The sequence below is a fragment of the Hoplias malabaricus genome, chromosome 17 (genome assembly GCF_029633855.1).
Source record: "Hoplias malabaricus isolate fHopMal1 chromosome 17, fHopMal1.hap1, whole genome shotgun sequence".
Classification (NCBI taxonomy): Eukaryota; Metazoa; Chordata; class Actinopteri; order Characiformes; family Erythrinidae; genus Hoplias; species Hoplias malabaricus.
Window position 1 is genome coordinate 33,067,281 of NC_089816.1, and position 18,849 is coordinate 33,086,129.

Sequence of the window (18,849 nt, forward strand, 5' to 3'; positions counted from 1 at the left end):
TTGTCCACAGGTGTGAGTGAGTGAGATACTAGTAAGTGTGTGAAATTGTCCCCCGGGGTGAGTGTGCAAATGACTGGGTGAGTGTGTGAAACTGTCCACAGGTGTGCGTGTGTGAGTGACTGGGTGAGTGTGAAACTGTCCACGGGTGTGAGTGTGCGAGTGACTGGGTGAGTGTGTGAAATTGTCCAAAGGTGTGAGTGTGTGAAATTGTCCACAGGTGTGCGTGTGTGAGTGACTGGGTCAGTGTGTGAAACTGTCCACGGGTGTGCGTGTGTGAGTGAGTGGGTGAGTGTGTGAAACTGTCCACGGGTGTGAGTGTGTGAACTTGTCCACAGGTGTGCATGTGTGAGTGACTGGGTGAGTGTGTGAAACTGTCCACGGGTGTGAGTGACTGGGTGAGTGTGTGAAACTGTCCACGGGTGTGAGTGTGCGAGTGACTGGGTGAGTTTGTGAAATTGTCCACAGGTGTGCGTGTGTGACACTGGTGAGTGTGTAAATTTGTCCACAGAATTTGAAATTCACCAGTCACTCACACACTCAACCTTGTGGACAGTTTCACACACTCACCCAGTCATTTGCACACTCACCCCTGTGGACAATTTCACACACTCACTAGTATCTCACACACTCACCAAGTCACTCGCACACTTATACCTGTGGACAGTTTCACACACTCATTAGTATCTCACACACTCACACCTGTGGACAATTTCACACACTCACCAGTATGTCACACAGGTTTTATGTTTAAGGTTAAGGTTTTATGATCTGGGAAAATTGAGCACTAAATGTGGTTTTGTTCCTACAGCAGTTATAAGTTATTTCCTATTTTTTTTAAGGAAACACTTACCGCTGTTCTGAAGCGGGCCTGACTTATGGGGGGGAGCAGTTCTCTTTATTTGGACCGCTGCAACAACCTCTTCAACCGGAGCTGTTGCATTAGTTCCTCCTCTTTCCTCTTCCGTTCTTTAGCCAGTCTTTTGCATTCCCATCGGTGCTGCTGGAACGGGTCATTCAGATCGTTCTGCCTGCAGAAGTCCAATAGTCTCCTGTAGGTCATCCTTACAAATTTTGCCAGTCGACCTTTCACCGTCTCGGGCTGCTCTGCGTCCTCCTTTTGCCTCTTTAGCAGCACCTTGTTCACCAGGGCCTTCTTTGCCTTTCTCTCCCTTTCCTCCTGCTCCTCCTTCATCTTCTTCTTTTCTATTTCTTTTCCATTCCGTGGACCACACACTCTCTGTTCCATTTGTTTCTCCTTCTCCATTTTTCTCTTTTCCATCTGTCTACTCTCCTCCTCTTTTTCTCTCTTCTGTAAGGCCCTCTGCTCTTTCTCTCTCTCTTCCCTCAAACGCTCCTCCGCCCTCATCCTTTCATCTCGTTCTTCCTTTAAAGCATCTCTCAGCTTTTCTAACTCCTCTTTTAACTCTCTCTCCTTGTCCTCTCTCAGCTCTCGCGCCTTGTCCTGCTCCTCCTGCCGTATCTTTTCCTCTTCCAATTTATTCCTTCTCTCCTCCTCCTCCTCCTCTTCCTCTTTCTTTCTCTTCTGAAAGGCCCTCTGCTCTTTCTCTCTCTCTTCCCTCAAACGCTCCTCCGCCCTCATCCTTTCATCTCGCTCTTCCTTCAAAGCATCTCTCAGCTTTTCTAACTCCTCTTTTAACTCACTCTCCTCCTCCTCTCTCAGCTCTTGCGCCTTGTCCTGCTCCTCCTGCCGTATCTTTTCCTCTTCCAATTTATTCCTTCTCTCCTCCTCCTCCTCCTCTTCCTCTTCCTCTTTCTTTCTCTTCTGAAAGGCCCTCTGCTCTTTCTCTCTCTCTTCCCTCAAACGCTCCTCCGCCCTCATCCTTTCATCTCGCTCTTCCTTCAAAGCATCTCTCAGCTTTTCTAACTCCTCTTTTAACTCACTCTCCTCCTCCTCTCTCAGCTCTCGCGCCTTGTCCTGCTCCTCCTGCCGTATCTTTTCCTCTTCCAGTTTATTCCTCCTCTCCTCCTCCTTCTCCTCTTTCTTTCTCTTCTGAAAGGCCCTCTGCTCTTTCTCTCTCTCTTCCCTCAAACTCTCCTCTGCTCTCAGCTTTCTACCTCTCTCTTCTCTCAGAGCTTCTCTCAGATTCTCATTTTTGAGTTTCATCTGGTCTGCCTCTTTCAGAAACTTCTCAGTCGCTGTGATCTCTTTCCTCAGTCTTCTTCTCTCCAGCTGGTCGTCTCCATCTGACCTCCATCCTTCTTCACAGCGGAAGCGCGTGAGAACCTCAGCAGTGAACTCCTTCCTCTCGCTGTCCATCTGCAGCAGGTCATTGAACATCTCTTTCTGGGCTTGTTCCTGCCCGGCCAACTTCTGCTTCAACCCTCTAACTTTCTGATCTCTATCCTGGCGGATGGTGGTGGTCTCATCCTGCAGTCTCCTACACAGGGCCCTCCTTTGCTCCTCGAACCTGCTGCTCATGATGGAGCTGAGATGCTGCTGGCAGTAACTCGGGTTCATATTCATCAATGACAAAATACAGTTATTCTGCAACAGAAAGCAGTCTATTGTTCTTAGGAGTTCTCCCGTTCAATCACAAAAGATGAATAATAAAACTCCTCATTTTGTATTACTTTTAAAAGAGTGTGTGGTAAGAAACTGTAACATCCGTCCACTCACCTGAAGAGTCTGGTTACAATTACTAGCGTTCCGCAGGAGCACCATTTACACACACGCCTCGTGCTCTGTGACGTCATAATCATGTCCTGACGTGGTCGAAGGTCTGGGACCTTGGAATCTTGTTTTTTTTTTTTTTTTTCTTAAGAGGGTGAATCTAGCGAATATTTGATTTAATTAAATGTACTTTGGATTGAATTTTAATGTTAATATCTAATAATATTAAAATGTCTAATTTATTTTTACTAATCCGTATTTTTACTGCAATAAATATAATTTCCACTAAACAATGGGAATAAAGGGTATTTTTTAAAATTTGCAGCTCACTTTCAGGCAGTCACATAATGACCCGATTAACCATTAAACGACTGAATAATTGCTGAAAGTATAAATAAATGTATGCGAGAGAGAACCGCAAAACCTCAAACTAACAGCAGAGGGCAGCACGACACTGCCTCACAGATGGTCACAGTTAGTGTGTGTGTGTGTGTGTTTTGATATATTAAGTATTAAGACGATGAAGTGATGATTTAAGCTCATAATGCATGCCTTGTGTGTTTGATTGACAGCTGCTGAAGAGTCAGTTTGTGAAAAATACGAGGCGCTGCGGCTCATACAGACTCCTCACACACGTCCAGATTTTTTTCCGGGGAATGATCTCAGAATCGTTCAGTCCCAAGCCCCCTTCTCTAAAGGACCATTTATTTATGCTCCCGAAAATGCTGAAAATGTTCGTTTCAAAAGGATACCGTCTCTACACACTGCGTCCTTTACATTGGAAAGATTGTTAGCAGTACGTCCACTAGAGGGCGCAGCTCAGAGTTTAATGTTCAGACAACAGCAAACATGGTGAGAGCGAAGGAGGCGGTGTTCTCTGTGTCTGTGGACGTTGTTATGTTTTAATTAAAACAAAAAAGGAAACAAACATGTAGCAACTACATCACTATTGTTTAAAATAAAGATTTTATTTCATTTAATTTGTTTTATATTAAGTGTAAAGTAGCCACTTAAAACCATTATCTTCCTTAACATTCATCCCAAGTCAGAGATACTTTATTTATTCAATTTCCAGTTAAAAGGCACATTAAAGTACAAAGCTATTAATTTTATTAATCAGTGTCTGAAAATTAGAAAACAGGAAATAAAACAGAAGCCACAGCAACTAAATATATCATGTTTTTTTATTTTCAATAGTCAGTTGCTTGCCTTAGTTACAGATTATATTAATTTTGTTTGGGTAAAGATTGTTGCACTGATGACTTCTCACATTCCAAATCCTCCCTCACCTTCAGTGACCTTGAGCCTTGCGCTGGGGCGGTCACTCTGTTGTCCTGAGGATACTTTGTTTGATTGCTAAACGTTCTTGTGTCAATTGCCTTTTCTCTGTAACCTCTTCTGAGACAACCCGGTCTCACATTCGTGACATAGTCACATATTTATGACATTTTATTTGATAATATCACTATAATAAGTGTATAGGTAATTACCATACAAACCGTCATATCCGTGCCCCGTGTTTTACGACAGTAACATGACAACTCTTCCACTTTAAGGCGTCATTACCATCCGTTAATACCACTGTCTTATTTCTATTTACAGAAAGTATAACTTTACTAATTCATTATTTGCTAAAATATCAAAGAGTTTTCGTGTTACTGCCGCATAGTGTTTCTATGGTTATTACCCATACACTTATGATTGTGATATTGTCGCATAAAATGTCGAAAATATGCGACTATGTCACGAATTGCCGTCTCCTACATATGTGACTATATCACAAGTAAGTGTGAGACAGGGTTGTGGTCACACAGTGGAAGGCTGGATACCTGTAGATATTATTCAGATCTGAAGCAGTATTGGAGCTTGATCTTCTCCTGTCTTGACTGTACTTTTATCTAACAGGGACAATGTTGGTGTTCTACCAGGTCTTGCATAGCTGCCATGAGTTCCGTTTTCCAAACAACTTGTACTTGTGCTTTTGACTGGGACTTAAGTAAACCAAAGGTAGCTTCTGACTTTTGCACAGTATTATGCTTTTAATGGCTATTTACATTGCAGAAATCAACCTCTCTTCAGAAGTAAGCCTGGTAAGAGAGCAGGTAGCCATCATTGAACATGTAGAGCTTGAAGTCGGTGGGGTTGTAGTGGAGGTTGGCGATACCGGGTGAGACCTTCTCCAGAGGCAGGGAGAGTGTGTTGTCCTCCAGTCCCGTGGTGGTGTCAAAAGCATAGAACACCTCCTCTTTGTACTGATCCACGTAACGTGTAGCATACAGCACCCCACACACCATGAAGGTATTGGTAACTGAGCGTTTGAATAGCTTCGTCTTCCAAGTGTGTGTGATGTTGAAGTGTTCTCTGTCCACTCGGCTCAGGACCATGTTACCGTAGTTGCTTTCCGTGGCGTACATCGCCCAAATGCTTTGGCTGTCAGCTGCAAGGTCAATGTCGGTCCAGTCGCGGCAGCTGTAATAGCAGTACGGGAACTTGTTGTTGACCCCAGCGTCTGGCAGTTTGACCCTGCGGTGCTCCTTTGTCTGAAGGTTGAAGCTACACAACTCAGCCGTGGTGTAGCATTGGTAATACACAACACCGTCGTACATTATGGTGCCTGGACCTTGAACCGCATCAGTGTGAGTGTTTGAGGGTGCAATGTTCTCATCTCTGTGATTTCTGCCAGCCATAAAGTCCTCAAAGGACTGGTGGAAGCGGAGCACGTTGCCGAACTTGTGGCCGTTGACCAGAGGCTGGATCCAGTACCTTTCCTCGCTGCCGATGCTGGTGTCACGACCCCACGCCCCGGAGATGTAGGACTTGCCATATGGACTGAGCTTGGTGATTATTGGGGAGCTGATGTTTGTCATGATGCGTTTAAAGCATGTACCTGCGAGACAAAGAATACATCACACACCAAGGCCCTTTACTGTGATAGTCTCTTCAGAGAATTCAAATGATGCTGCACAGAAGAAGGACTCTTAAAAACTGATGGGCACAGTAGGACTCCTCTGATATCACAGCAGACTGGCAGAGTTTCTGATGATGTATTAAGCTCTTGAAGGGACATCTCATTTGGACAGGGACAATTTTAACCACTACACCCTGCAACTCAGTTCCAAGGAGGAATATGAAACTCAAAAACAAGTGGTAGGTGTAAAAATAAGAAATGGGATTGGGCCTAAGACTCAAAGAGCATCGTTTTAAATGTCTACTACCCCTGAGTCTATGGGAAAGTCATAGTTTGTTGCATAAGCTTTCTGATGTATAATTTTTAATTTTGAGAAGTTTAAACATTTTTTTTCTCAGTTGAAGAGTCAAACATAAAGACACTTACTCCTGAAGTCGTTGGGAATGGTCCTGCAGGTCTGAGCACGGTTATTGAGGGAGCGCAGCCTCTCCTTCACCGACTCTAGGTTAAAGAAGTTGTCTTTGTACATCTTGTCCACGTCTACCTTAACCTTCTGCAACTAAGGCACACATTTACAGAATTATTCATCTCCCACCGTTATCACCAGCATAATGATATAAAAATTAATAATTTTTATTAAATAATATTAATAATAATTTGTATTAATAATAAAAGTCACCCATGACAGGGGATATTTATTGCTTTGCTGAGTTTTCCATGGGGAGGTGGGGAGAAGTAATTGTTACTCTGTGATTTTATGTTATATTTCATTAATTCATTATCTGTAAGCTCTTATCCAGTTCAGGGTCGCGGTGGGTCTGGAGCCTACCCAGAATCACTGGGCACAAGGCGGGAACACACCCTGGAGGGGGCGCTAGTTCTTCACAGGACGACACACACACACTCACACCTATGGACACCCTCCAGTAGCCAATCCACCCACCAACGTGTGTTTTTGGATTTTGGGAAGAAACTGGAGCAGGGCTTGAACCCACAACTGCAGGTCCCTGGATCTGTGTGACAGAGACACTACCTGCTGTGCCACCGTGCCAACCTCATTTACTATTAAATGATTCAATTATTAAATTAATCATAATTTTAACACCAATCTATTTCATCCCTTGCCAATAGAGTCACTGTAACTCCTGTGTTTCCACACCTCCACCCTGCTTGTGGGTGCAATAAAATATATGAGCTGTACCTCTGAGCGCAGTTGGCGTGTCTGAGCACTGGACTGGTCACTGATGCTCTGGTGAAGCTGCTGCAGTTCATCACTGAGTCTGCGCAGGTGCAGAGCATTGTAAATGCCCTGTGAGTTCAGGTACTGGAATCTCAGTAGACGTGAGGTCACGTTCTCCAGTTTGTTCTGCAGCACGGGCAGCTCCTTATCGGTCATCACCACCTGCCGATGATAGAACAACTGAGTGTAACTGTAGTAAAAGGAATCTGGCCTAGAGATCTAAAATTGGTCCATGAAATATGTGTGCACATTTCTGAAATTTATTTTAAAAAATGTGCTATTTGTGATTGGAATTTATGAGTTGTGGATGACCTGTGTTTGGAGATTATGCAGTGTGTGTTAAATGTGTTTGCAGTTCATATTGTGTGAGTTACTTATGATTTTAAGACATGCAGTGTGTATTACCTGTGTTTGGAGTTTATAAAGTGTGTATTATCTGTGTTTGGAGTTTATAAAGTGTGTATTATCTGTGTTTGTAATTTATGCTGTGTATTATATGTGTTCTGAAATTTATTTTAAAACATGCTATTTGTGAGTGGATTGTATACGTTGTGGAGTATAAACTGTGTGCATTATATGTGTTTGGAGTTTATAAATTGTGTAATATCTGTGTTTGTAGATTATATAGTGTGTATTATCTGTGTTTGGAGTTTAAACTATGTGTATTACATGTGTTTGGAGTTTATAAAGTGTGTTATATCTGTGTTTGCAGATTATATAGTGTGTATTATCTGTGTTTGGAGTTTGAACTGTGTGCATTACCTGTAATTGGAGTTCAAACTGTGTGCATTACCTGTAATTGGAGTTTAAACTGTATTACCTACACACTGTAAAAAGAAAATTGCTTCAATTGGTAACAAGTAATTCAATTAAGTTTATCCAACTTAAATTTTTAGGTTTTTTAAGGTTAAACTTAAAAAATTAAGTTGGATAAACTTAATTGAATTACTTGTTACCAATTGAAGCAATTCAATTCAGTTGGATCAACTGTTTTCTTTTTACAGTGTACATGTATAGGTTTTTCAGTGTGAATTACCTGTGTTTGGAATTTAAACTTTGTGTATTACCTGCGTTTGTAGTTTTTCAGTGTGCATTACCTGTGTTTGGAGTTTAAACTGTGTGTATTACCTGCATTTGTAGTTTTTTCAGTGTGTATTTCCTATGTTTGGAGTTTTAACTGTGTGCATTGCCTGTGTTTGTAGTTTTTCAGTGTGCATTACCTGTGTTTGGTGTTTAAACTGTGTGTATTTCCTGTGTTTAGAGTTTAAGCTCGGTCTATGTCCTATGTTTGGCATTTAAACTGTGCGTATTTCCTGTGATTGGAGTTTAAACTGTGTGTATTTACTTTGTTTGGAGTTTAAACTGTGTGCATTTCTTGTGTTTGGAGTTTAAACTGTGTGCATTATTTGTGTTTGAAGCTAAAACTGTGTGCATTACCTGTGTTTGGAGGTGAAACTGTGTGCATTATCTGTGTTTGTAGATTAAACTGTGTGCATTACCTGTGTTTGGAGTTTAAACTGTGTGCATTATCTGTGTTTGAAGTTGTAACTATGTGCATTACCTGTGTTTGGAGTTGAAACTCTGTGCATTACCTGTGTTTGTAGTTGAAACTGTGTGCATTACCTGTGTTTGGATTTGAAACTGTGTGCATGACCTGTGTTTGGTGTTTAAACTGTGTGCGTTACCTGTGTTTGTAGTTTAAACTGTGTGTATTACCTGTGTTTGGTGTTTAAACTGTGTGCATTACGTGTGTGTGGAGTTGAAACTGTGTGCATTACCTGTGTTTAGAGTTGAACCTGTGTGTATTACCTTTGTTTGGAGTTTAAAGTGCATGCATTACTTGTGTTTGTAGATTAAAATGTGTACATTACCTGTGTTTGGAGTTTCTGGAGGGAGGTTTCACACGTCTGCACTAGCTGTGATACGGCTTCATACTGAACAGCAGGAAAAGCCCAGATGGTGCTGTTCACTTCACACACACACGAGCCGTCATTCTCTTGACCCTGAATCCTATTGGCTTGGCCAGCCCCCTGAACACACCCCAAAACACCAGCAGTGAACTACCAAGTATGCACTTGCCTAATTTCATTATGGTTGCTTTGGTTATGTAAAAGGTATATTTATGCAACTGTTAATTTTTACATTGCTTTTTAGATCTCACTGTTCAGATCTTTAGAGGAAGAGGATAAACACTTCTTAAAAATTTAAAGGTGAGTTTATTTTTCCTGATTTCCATTTAATAAATGTATGTAAATTTCCACTATTTTTATTGGCACGTTTAAAATTTTAAATGTTATTTGATACTTCAATATATAATATTATAATGGAGCAAGTGAACACATCTCTAATAGAGAACACACCTCTGAAGCTTGTGATGTCATCATCACTGATTTTACACATAGTGGCAAAAAATAAAATAATAAACAAAGTTAAGGTACAAGTTATATTTCTTATGTTTCATTAAGTACATTTATTTGATTAAATAGAAACTAGAGTAAAATGAAAAGATAAAATTCTGAGTGTTTATTTTTGCATTCCTGTTTATTAAATCTATATCTAATGAGGACAGTAAGTGAAAGAAACACATTTGTACTTACAAAGGCAGCGATGAGCAACACCAGCAACATCATGGTCAAACACTGAGTGACCACCAGCTTTAGCAAGACAACTTATAAACTCTCTCTCTCTCTCTCTCTCTCTCTCTCTCTCTCTCTCTCTCTCTCTCTCTCTCTCTCACACACACACACACACACACACACACCGACACACAAGCACACAGAAATGTTGCAATTACCATGAATCTCATGACTATGTAAATGTTATGGGTATTTGCTGATGTTAAAGCTTCTGAAACGTGAAAATTTTCCACAAAGGAAGCTCAGAAGTTCTGTGTTGGGAAATCACAGGAATTTTCCACTTGAAAATTCATTGTTCATCACATTTCTCACCAGGCCTGTAATGTAAAGCAGTTTGATCAAAATAATTAACATAAACAAAGCAAATCTCACGCAAATGTTGCACATGCAAACGTGCACAATTCTAAATTAAACATAATCCCCACCACAGCCCTCAGCCTCAGATGAACTATGCTGGTTGTTATTTAGCCGCACTCTCTCACTGTCATGAGCTAAAGGTGTGCAGTGTGCTCACCAGGCTGGACCATAAACTCGAGGTTCACTTTCAGCTAAGAGCAGGGTGGTATTACATGAGAGAGAGTGAGTTTGCAGGTGTAAGGCTAAACAAAAGTGAATCCCTTGATGTCCAGTATCTAGAATTACAAAGATATACCAGGTCTAAAGTGATGACATGTTGTGAAGGTTTACCTTGGTTAAATGGAAGGATGTAATACTTGTACTTACATTGATAAACAGAAACATTAAACTGGTTACAGGAAAACAGCTAATAATGATCATCTCAGAACAATATTTCATACGTCATAGCTACTTAAAGGACTCTTAAGTAAAGAAAATGGTGCTATATAGAATCTTAAACATCCGAGGAACCTTTGCATGAGTAAATGGTTCTTTGCATCATGAAATGTTTTTTTCAGATTAGCAGGGAATGTGCTGTTTATTTAAGTTTATAAATGTGTGATTACTGAGAACTGACTGTCATTAGTCACTAAATTGGAACTTTTTCAAATTTAAATTAAATGATACTCAATATAATCAGCCAGTATTTACATATACAGCTGAGGTAAAGGTTTGAGACTAAACACTTTCCACATGTTTCACGTCACATTTACTGTGGCAGGTAAATTACTAAGTCTAGTTGGTATTTTTTAAACTTTTGATTACAGATATATTTCAGCTTTAATTCACTATATCAAAATTTCAGAGGCAAATCTCATTTGGTAGTTAGAATCATTTTAGAAGCTTCTGATTGGCCAGCTGCAGGATTAGGATTTAAGAATTCACCTGTGACAGTATTTAAGGCCTATCTTTACAGCCAAAGGTTTTTTCAATGTTACAAGACCTCAGAAAAAAAGATCTAGTTCCTCAGTAGAAGCAATTTCCAAACTAAAGGTACCACAGTCAAGACTACAGTCAGTTATGTGCAAGTATAAAAAAAATCTGGGGCGACATAAACATTACTTTGTTCCAGAAGGAGGTGCAAATAGCGTCTTACAGCTGAGGAAATTCTGGTCTGAAAAGTTCTAATGAAACCCAAGGCAAACTTTTGAAGGCATCAAGTACCAGTGTCTACATCCACCATAAAGGGAGTGCTACACTGCCATAACCTGAAAGGCTGCTGTGAAAGAAGACTTGAAGACTTGAACCAGACAAAAATTTGCAGAGGACCACCAGGAGAAAGACCTCACCTTTTGGAGTTGTCTCTTGGTCACATGAAATAACAATTTTTCTTCTTGCCTGTAATGCGCATTACATTGAGCAAAAATATTGAGCTCTTTAATCCAAAGAACACCATCTCTTCTGTGAAGCATGGGGGTGACAGTATCATGCTCATTCATTCGTTCATTCATTATCTGTAACCCTTATCCAGTTCAGGGTCATGGTGGGTCCAGAGCCTACCTGGAATCATTGGGCGCAAGGCGTGGAGGCTTGGAGGAGGTGCCAGTCCTTCACTGGATGACACACACTCACACCTAAGGACACTTCTGAGTCGCCAATCCACCTACCAATGTGTGTTTTTGGACCATGGGAGGATACCGGAGCACCCGGAGGAAACCCATGCGGACACAGGGAGAACATAGTACACTCATCACAGACAGTCACCTGGAGGAAACCCACACAGACACAGGGAGAACACACCACACTCCTCACAGACAGTCACCCGGAGGAAACCCACGCAGACACAGGGAGAACACACCACACTCCTCACGGACAGTCACCCGGAGGAAACCCATGCAGACACAGGAAGAACACACCACAGTCCTCACAGACAGTCACCCGGAGGAAACCCACGCAGACACAGGGAGAACACACCACACTCCTCACAGACAGTCACCCGGAGGAAACCCACGCAGACACAGGGAGAACACACCACGCTCCTCACAGACAGTCACCCAGATGAAACCCACGCAGACACAGGGAGAACACACCACACTCCTCACAGACAGTCACCCTGAGGAAACCCACGCAGACACAGGGAGAACACACCACACTCCTCACAGACAGTCACCCAGAGGAAACCCACGCAGACACAGGGAGAACACACCACACTCCTCACAGACAGTCACCCAGAGGAAACCCACACAGAAACCCACTTACTGTATAAGGCCAAATCATTGGGACCTTACACTCTGGGCCTTGTCACAGTCACCCAGGTCTTCACCTGTGCGTCCAGTGATCAGTGCTACTCCCTTTATCCATGATTTATTGATGAACATGTTCATAATCAGACTTTTGGTGTAAGTAACCCTTGATGAACTTCTGGATGATAACAATACTGATGAAGAACAATGAAAACTGCAAAGCACAGCAAAAATACAAACTCATGGTTAACAAAAAGGAAGGAATGGACCTGCGAATCCTGCAGAAAGAGGAAGAGTGAGAGTTACGACAGGGTTCAGGGTTCCACGCTGATCCTCACACACTTACTGTTGGGTAACTCTGCGGTGAGTTTACTCCACAGTGAATATCAGCAAACACGTGCAGCCCAATCTCTCACTTCCCTCATTCACACAGCTTTCTCCCCACACTGCCTTTTTAGCTTACTGACAAACCTCTGTTTTTGGAGGAGGTGGGAAGGAGGAGGAGGCTTTGAAAAAGCTGCTTGAATTTAAAACCTCATCTCCTCTGTTTGCGTGAACTTCTGTGAAGTCAAGGGGCTTCAGCATCCCTCCGTCCAGCTTCCAGAATCAACCATGATGTCTCTGCTCTTTTCTGTTTGTGTGACCACTGTGCTTCTGGCCTCTGTCTTTCAGGTAAGAGATTACCGTGTATGTGTTTATCACTAACTGCTGATGAACACATACCGTGTTTGTTGTAAGATAACATTATACATCATACACTAAAGTATCTTTATATGTGCAAATGAACAGTCTGAATTCTCACTGTAATTACATTTAACGTTATATGCTCTTCATATTTATAAAGCTCTTAGGAAATATGACGTAAACCTGTTATTAATAATAATGTAAATCCCATTATAAATCATCTCTGAATGTTAGTTTTGTTAGAACTTCATTCTGCAGATGGCTTTGTACATCTTTGATCATTGATATTAATTTTATTAGAAATTCATCCCTGATTTCTCTATCACAATATTGAAAAGAATATATTTTTTAAACAGAAAATTCAAGAACCACACTTTGTTCTGTTATATTCCCCACTACGTAAGAAACTGTGCAGTGATCAGATGTACGCATTCTGTAGAGTCTCTTAGAGAGTCTGAAAATCTACTGATCTACTGCATTATTTAACACCGCGAGGTCAACCCTTTACCTCCGACTGAGTGCTGTGATGTTCTGAATGTGTGCAGAGTGTGAGCGGGAATCCGTGTGTGTGTGAGCTGAAGAATTTGGTGCGTCCGTTCCCCTTCTCTAAACTGGACAACATCCACAGAGCGGCCTCCCAGTGCAATGGGAACATCACCCCCAAAGAGGTGCTTTATTTATGGCTTTTTTACAAGATTTAATGAGCTAATGAATGGATGGTAGGATTGCGTTTTTATATTTAAAAGCTCATCAATTAGAAACCATTATGATATTGTTATTAATGTTGACAGTTAACCCTTTCTGTAAGGTACACATTGTTTTATGAAGGAGCCTTGTCCTCTGATGATGTTTTAAAGTGGATGTGTTGAAAAGCTGTGTGTGTTTAAGGTGTTTTAGTGTGTTTTAGATGTTTTAGGGAGAATGTGTTATAAAGCTGTCTGTGTGTTAGAAGTTTCATGGTGGATGTTATATTAAATGGTATGTGTGTGTGTTAGACATTTTAATATGTATGTTTTGTAAAGCTGTGTGTTTTAGACGTTTAAAGATGGATGTGTTGTAAAGTTTTCTATGTGTTGGACGTTTTAAGGAGGATATTATATACAACGGTCTGTGTGTGCTAGAAGTTTTAAGGTGGATGTGTTGTAAAGTTCCCTGTGTGTTAGACGTTTTCAAGTGTGTGTTTCTCTCAGATGAAGGAGGCGAGCGGGCTGATGTTGGGTCTGCAGAGCAGGCTGAAGCAGCTGGAGGAGAGTGTGTCTGTGTTGGAGAGAGAGGATGATGGAGCGCTGTATGGAGCCGTTTCTCTGAGAATCATCGAGCTGGAACTAGCTGAGGTTCTGCAGCTCATGGTCAAACTTAACGAGACTCTGCGCTCAAACCAGAGGCTCAGTGAAAAGACCACCAACGAGGTACCACCCTCTAAAACACACTCTAACACAGCTGAACAAAGGCCAAAGTCACTCCTGCCTCTCACCCAGTTATACAAAAGTCTAGACACCACATGCACTATGGCCAACTTGTCTATGGTGATTCTAACAGAGCATGTCCACAATGCTTACAGTTTATTCACAAATTATGAGAGGTCTCTACACATTTCAGAACACATTAGGTAAATACACATCTATTAAATCCATTGGTCCGTCTGCTTTTTAGCCCCCTTTAACACTGTGGGGGTCCTGACCATTGAAGAACAGGGTAAACAAAGTTGGCAGAGCCACAGATGGACTTCTGTCTGTAACTGCAGAACTACACAGTGCTCCTACAGGGTCAGTGGAGCTGAGAGAACAGACAGTGAGGGTGATTTGAACGTTGTGGGGTGATGTGTTTGAATAACAGCTGATCGTAATGTGTTAATGCGGACTACAGTTACAGGGCATGCTGGAGGACATGCAGAACCTCGAGGACTTTGACTACATGCAGGTGGTAAAGAAGCAGCTAGAGAACCAGCGAATGAAGAGAGACTTGGATCGGTGCCAGAATGAACTGCAGGCCACCACAGGGCCACCCACAGCTTCACCAGGTACACGCTGCTTTCACACCTGCAGCAACACCACAATAACATCGCAGCCTCAACAGATCAAGACGGGCATCTGTGATGTCTCTTTTGGACCAAAACTAGTTTGGTTTAGAAAAGGGAATGTGTGTCATAAGCATGTGAACTGTAATCTACCAGAGAGTTCAATTAGTTATAGTTATAGGTATGAAGTTAAACACATAAGGAGTTATTTATTGTTTTAATTTTCGCAATTAATGTCTATACATTTGTTAGATCTAGCCATTAGCTTTTCAATTTCCTGATAAATACAAAAATAAATTTTGTCTTTAATTGAAAAATAATCATTTATCGCTATCAGAAAATTGCTTTCCACTGAGATCAGGTAGAAATCCCTCTGGGCTGAGTTCAGGCTGAAATCCACAGTCTCACACAGTGTGTCATGTAATGGACCAATAGAAATGCTTTGTTAACAACACTGACTTCCATTTAAAGTTAAGCCCCACCCCGCCCCCTCTCTCTTATAAAAGTTACAATTTTGCAGATACACAATTTTCTTTGGAAAGTGATGATATTTAAACACAAGATTTATAAACACTCAAGCAAAGAATAAAACTAGATAAACACAAAACACTGGATAAAAGAACCACTAAAGGCAAATAACGACCTAAGACTATAACCTAGAACAGAAAGAGGGTAAACAAAGAGTTAAACATCAAACAGAGACAAAGACAAACTCATAAGGACCACACCTGAGACTAAAGAGTCTAAACACAACAGGCACAAATATCTGAACACAACCAGAGACCGAAGATAAAGAACAACCGAAAATACTGACGATTCAGAGCAATTGACAAACGAAGATTCAAGACAGATACAGACTCAACACCAGGGAAACTACAGATAAACACAAAAGGAATGAAGACAAAAGTGTACACAAGGTTTAAAGAGACCTAAAAATATAACTCAGAACATATGAACTCAACGCTCAGGACAAACACAAATGAAGCATGGGATATGAAAAGACACAGTAGACAAGACACACCTAAAAACCAGTCAAGACATGTGACACCAGGACATCGGAGGCAGGATGATCACATGACGAGGGGAACACGTGGAAACACAACCAGGAACCAAAACAAAACAAAACACAGAACCGAGCATGTGATACACTGGCTGCAAGCCATCAAATTCTCACAGCTCCTCCTACAGCCAGGGAGGAACAAACACCCTCTCCTTAAGCTTGATTTCAGAAAAAAATATCTTTTGGCCATATTTGAAATGTTGCTGAAGTAAATCAATAGAACCAGCGTCAGACTTCGGAATTATGGTCATCACAATATCTCCACTACACAGCATTGTAATATCTTAAGATATTCACTTCCAAATTATCTGCAGATGTTTGTTTTGTCCTGTGTTCAAATGTATTTACTGGATCTGCATGGTTCATTTAAAGGAACACTAGGTAAGATTTGGTATTTTTCCTCCTGGGCTCCCCCTACAGTTGAAGAGTGTAATTCACACTGAAATAAAGAGGAAGGAGGAGGGGGAGGTGATTTGCTACCCTCCTCCACAAGTTACACAGTGCAGTTTCTGCAGTGCTGAGCCCAGAATAGCGACCACAGAGGCTCTATTTTCCCAATTTCAGGTCAATGGTGTAACACAATGATTTTGAAGATGTAATTTTAGGGTAAAACATGGTAGTTAGTGTTTCTTTAACTGTTTTGGTAAATATATATATATATATATATATATATATATATATATATATATATATATATATATGTATGTATGTATTATAAAAATGCTGGGTGGCATTAGTAGATATATATTTATAAAAATCTTTGCATCCTTGGTAAAACTTATTTATCTCTATCACTTAAAGACCTATCTTTTCTGTCTCTGTAGGACACTGTCCACAAGGGCAGCTAGTCAACGTGTCTGGGCCAGGAACCTACGCCCTCACACAGTACGGCACCTCCTACCCTTACGGCGCCTGGGGCAAAGACCCCAAACCTGCTCCCGGGAAGGAGGGCATGTACTGGCTGGTGGCCCTCACCAGCAGCAATGTTTTTGCCAATTACATTCGTCAGTACCACAGCTGGGGCACCATCGTGGTGGGCGTAGGGGCCACAGACACATCTATTTCTCCATCCAACCCCACCACCAACACCATCCAAGGGCCCAATGTGGTCATGTACGGTGGTGCGCTCTACTACGGCTGCTACAATACTCCGTATGTCTGCCGCTTCAACATGAGCGATCGCACTGTCTCTAACGTGGCTCTTCCCCAAAACACAGGATACAACAACAAGTTCCCCTTCGCTCACCTGGATTTAGCCTACACTTATACCGACCTTGACTTCGCCACAGATGAGTCGGGGGTTTGGGTCATCTACACCTCCCCCGAAAACTTCGGTAACGTCATTATCAGTGAGGTGCTTGCCGGAACCCCTCCGGTTCTGGGCAGAAACTGGAAGACGTCCCTCCACAAGCGAACGGTGACCAACACCTTCATTGTGTGTGGCGTTCTCTATGCTACCCGCTTTGTCAACAAAGAGACAGAGGAGATCTTCTACTCGTTTGACACTCAGACAGGCATAGAGCGCTACGACCTCAGGATCCACCTTAAGAAAATGCAGGCCAATGTCCAATCACTGAACTACAACCCTCAAGACCGAATGCTGTATATGTACAGTGACGCCTACATCCTCTCGTACAATGTCATCTTTCAGTGACATCCTTTATGCTTGAATGAGCCATTGAGTGAACATGTTTAAAGGAACAGTCTGTCATTTTTACCAACAAAAAGTAAAGCATCACTGGGTAAAATTTGCTCCTGGGCTCCTCCCCCTAGAGTTACAGGGTATAATTCACTTTTAGAGGACTGTCCTGAAATCAAGAGGGAGGGAGCAAACAGAGGTGGTTTCCTACCCTCCTCCAAAAGTTACACAGTGCAGTGTTGAGTCACGGAGTAGCATCAACAAAGGCTCCCTGTTACAACTCATTGAGGTTTCACAATGTTTAAAATTGATTTAGTACAGAACATGAAGAAGATGACGGATTGCTCCTTTAAACTTTTGCTTCTCAGTATGTTTGGAAACTTGAGTCGTTGTTTTCTTAAAGTCATGTCTGTGTCATTCACAGTTTCCCTCGTAGATTTGTAAGGTGTTTGTCTCTGGAAGCTGAATATTCGTGTTCACCACTTGATTACTAAAATAAACCTAATGTAATGCGAATGGTTTTGCTGTGATTATGGATTTTACTGAAATGGTGTATTAGTCATCAGCAGGTTTCCTGTATCTCATAAACCATATAAAGGTTTTCTATGAAATAGCTAACATAGTAGATTTCTAAACAAAAGGTAATTTATTAAATATAACAGGAAATTTGATACAATGTAAATAACAAAATCTTTCTTTAGCTTCTTAAAATTCAAGTTCTCAGTTGTTAATTGTCTGAGTTCTGTAAATGATTTAGTAGTTACTATGAATAATTCCATATCTACCATGAATTTTCCTGCAACCCTAGCATTTTACTGTGACTATAAATTATTTAGTATCTTATACGAATTATTCACATTATGCCACTAGTTTTAGCCACTTTTCAGTTATAAAAAAAAGGCTAGCAGCAGAGACCTTCTGTACAAACCTTTTTATAGAAGAGAATCGCTGGTAGCACGACTCGTTAGAACACCAGGACTGACCATGAGCGGGGGAGATGGCTCTCTCTCTGCGGATTTTCTGCTCCCGGAGACACTGCTCTCTGCTGCAGAGATGGAGCAGCACTGTCGGTCAACACAGCAGCACAAAGACATGTTTTCTTCTTTTTATGTTGAATTTATTCCTTTTCCTAAACTGAAATCACACAAATGATTGAGGCATTCAGCTTCATTCAAGCAGTAAACACGTCTTATGAATGTATGACAAGGGACCGAAGGCGCGATTAGACCCATAGCATCTTTTCAGTATTGGTATCGAGATATTTAAGCCAGTATCATCTCGACGGTCATAAGTTGGGTATCGTGCCAACACTAGGGTTAGGGTTAGTCTCAGTGTCTGTACGGGTTTCCTCTGGGTGCTCCAGTTTCCTCACACAGTGTTACATTGTCCGCAGGCGTGAGTGTTTAAAATGTCTATAGCTATGAATGTCCAATTTGGAAGTAAATAAAGTGTAA

The 18,849-nt window shown here is 41.4% G+C and overlaps 2 protein-coding genes across 2 annotated transcripts; one reads left to right on the forward strand and one right to left on the reverse strand.

Annotated features, from left to right (window-relative positions):
- Positions 1-3,643: 3,643 nt before the first annotated feature.
- Positions 3,644-9,437, reverse strand: LOC136673876 (olfactomedin-4-like). The gene is made up of 5 exons (XM_066649631.1): positions 9,378-9,437; positions 8,652-8,810; positions 6,742-6,942; positions 5,967-6,099; positions 3,644-5,519 (listed from the first exon to the last, which is right to left on the reverse strand). Exons 1-5 carry the CDS (start codon positions 9,408-9,410, stop codon positions 4,708-4,710), a joined length of 1,338 nt encoding a protein of 445 aa, XP_066505728.1. The 5' UTR covers positions 9,411-9,437; the 3' UTR covers positions 3,644-4,707.
- A 3,050-nt stretch (positions 9,438-12,487) lies between these two features.
- Positions 12,488-17,904, forward strand: LOC136673945 (olfactomedin-4-like). The gene is made up of 5 exons (XM_066649743.1): positions 12,488-12,667; positions 13,225-13,347; positions 13,870-14,088; positions 14,546-14,699; positions 16,581-17,904. The coding sequence occupies exons 1-5, from the start codon at positions 12,608-12,610 to the stop codon at positions 17,408-17,410; spliced, it is 1,386 nt and encodes a 461-aa protein (XP_066505840.1). The 5' UTR covers positions 12,488-12,607; the 3' UTR covers positions 17,411-17,904.
- The last annotated feature ends 945 nt before the right edge of the window (positions 17,905-18,849 follow it).